Genomic DNA, 2,464 nt, shown 5'->3' with positions numbered 1-2,464 from the left:
ATTTGCATAACAACATCAGAAGAGATCATTAGATATTCTCATACTTGAGTAAATGATTCCACTTTCTGGCTGGGGTACAGCCTGGCATATGTTGAACTCACTTCTGCCTACTTTGCTTTGGCACACCACCATGTAAAACATCTTCAGGAGAAGGAACCTAAACCCACAAATGTAGAACCACGCGAGTTGAACTGATGGTCCCTTCCAGTGGTCTATGCACCTAGGTTGTCAAAATCACACATTAGCAGTACATTTTGTGGGAATGGCAGTGTTAGGTTAACAGTTGGACTTGATGATCTTAAAGGTCTTTTCCAACCTAAATGATTCTATGATTTCAAGTGGACCTTCCCCCCCCTCTAAACCTGTAGTACTGCACCTGCTCAGGAGTCAACAATAGTGTTGGGCCGGTGGGAAGAGGCAGTAAAGAATGTTTTACTGGATTAGCAGAAGATGGCGATGACTTTGTAGAAGGCTGAGATGAAGTCTGCGGAAAGAAAAAAGAGCAGAGCTTGAGTTTAACGAAAGAATTGAAGCAGACATCCAGATGAGAGAGCTACAAAACATCTTTGTCAGACTAGACAACTGGGCATTAGCTTTCTCACAATCAATGCTCTCAGGGAATTTGTTGATCAAGGTCTAATTACAAGAATAAATCTAATGGCTATTTTGTAATTAAATGAGGCTTGGAATTCAGGTATCTTTTAAATGGGTTTGCAAGTAAATTCCATCACAGGATAAAGTGGGAATGGCTGCGAACAGGCTAACTCCTTGAGCTCTTAAGCCATCTAACAGCCAAGAGTCCTTCCCAAAGTGCCACTGTAATTTTATAATGAAGTATAGTTTAGAATACAATCATGCTTGGAAGCAGTAGAAAGATTGTGGGGTTAAGTCTGGGTCTCTGCATAAAATGAACTACAAAGGCCTTCTGGATCGAAAAGCTTGAACAGTTCATCCGCAGAAAGCTTCACTTGCATTGGATTTGAACCGTCTTCTATTAAAAAAAAATGCTAATCCAAAATCCAGCCTGCACAAGACCACACGCTTCAAGCCCTTCACTTCCTAGAAACTGAGCTAAACATTGTGTTCAGGTCTGCTGTTGTTGAGATCAACAGAAGGTTTGCCACTGATTTTAACTGGCAGAGAGATGTAGCAGTCAGAATCATCTCTACTGTACTTGGTGAGAAAAAAAATATTGTCTATTGAGAACATTCTCTACACAGCTTGTTCAAACAACCTTTAAATACATAAGCTTTTGTACACTCCACTATTCAATCATCAAATCAAACTCAGAATAAATCTAAATCATTCCTGTCTACACTGATTATAGACATCTAATTCTGTAATTGCAAGGTTCCACCCCGTGGTGGATGACTTTCAGACTTCTCAAAACTCTTGTGGAAACTATTCTAAAAGAACAAAAATTCTGGAAAGAATGGCTTTAAAATATGTATTGTATTTTCAGCTGATGTCCAATGCTGAAGCCATACTTATACTTAATGTCCTAAATGCTACATAGTGATACCTATGACATATGCTTAAATAACATGTATTGTGTACAGGCTGTGCAAACAGCTGCAGAGCTAGATCAGCAATAGTCTTTTCATACAGATTTCTACCTCTCTTGGTTTAATTTTAAAAATAGATAATGCTCATAATTCTGAAGAGTACAAGGTTTGCATGAAAATCTTACTAATTTTAGTTGAGGCTTTCAGAATTTGACAAGTTTGGAGCACTCTGCCCTCATTTATTTTGAGGTAAACAGTGTACCCAAATCCTTTACAAACTTTGAAAGTCTCAAGAGAGAGATGCTTCCTTTTTGAGAACAAATCCACTAATCCCTGGCTTGAAATAAAATAAACTATTATATAGGCCGAGTTTCTTTGTTGTTATCTTAGCTGTTATAATTGAAACTGATTACTGCTCACATGCTTAAGTAGGTTGGTCATATTCTGCCCTGGAGCATTTAAATAAAAAAAAAAAAAAACCCAACCAAAACAAACACACCCTCTTTGTCTATAAAACTCATACAATTAACACATCCTGTTTCCAATTCACAATGGTTGATGAAGTATTCTTGTATATTCCCACCTTAGGTCCCCCTCTGCTGGTGTCTGAAGATGGAAACTCCACTCCTTTCTTCAGCAATTCTAGATAAACTTCTTTTACTTCACTCACATCCACCATTCCTTGGAAACCTCGGGCCCACATCTAGTTTTGAAATAACAGGAACAGTGAAAGAAATGGACAGCCAGTGGGTCAGACAAGCACTTCTAGAACACATGGTCCTAAAGGCAGGTCATTCCCTCCATCTGTTCCAGCTAACTCCATTCAAAGCAGCAGCAATCACAAAATCTCCAAAGTTACCTCTCATCCTGCTTGCTAAGTGCAGCCACAGAGGGAGCACATACACAGACCGGGAGGGGAATATAAAAGGTGGAGGTTTACAGTTTTCCAATTGTCTCCC

The 2,464-nt window shown here is 39.1% G+C and overlaps 1 protein-coding gene across 1 annotated transcript in view; it reads right to left on the bottom strand.

Annotated features, from left to right (window-relative positions):
- Positions 1-2,464, bottom strand: part of TOM1L1 (target of myb1 like 1 membrane trafficking protein) — a 20,667-nt gene that overhangs the window by 11,832 nt on the left and 6,371 nt on the right. Inside the window, exons 3-4 of the mRNA XM_035891637.1 lie at positions 2,089-2,208; positions 377-484 (exon numbers count right to left, since the gene is read on the bottom strand). Coding sequence (XP_035747530.1) covers positions 377-484; positions 2,089-2,208 — 228 coding nt within the window. The remainder of the gene's footprint in view (positions 1-376; positions 485-2,088; positions 2,209-2,464) is intronic.

Source organism: Egretta garzetta, unplaced genomic scaffold (assembly GCF_000687185.1).
Source record: "Egretta garzetta isolate BGI_Z169 unplaced genomic scaffold, ASM68718v1 scaffold213, whole genome shotgun sequence".
Taxonomy (NCBI): Eukaryota; Metazoa; Chordata; class Aves; order Pelecaniformes; family Ardeidae; genus Egretta; species Egretta garzetta.
This window is presented reverse-complemented; position numbering and strand designations above follow the sequence as displayed.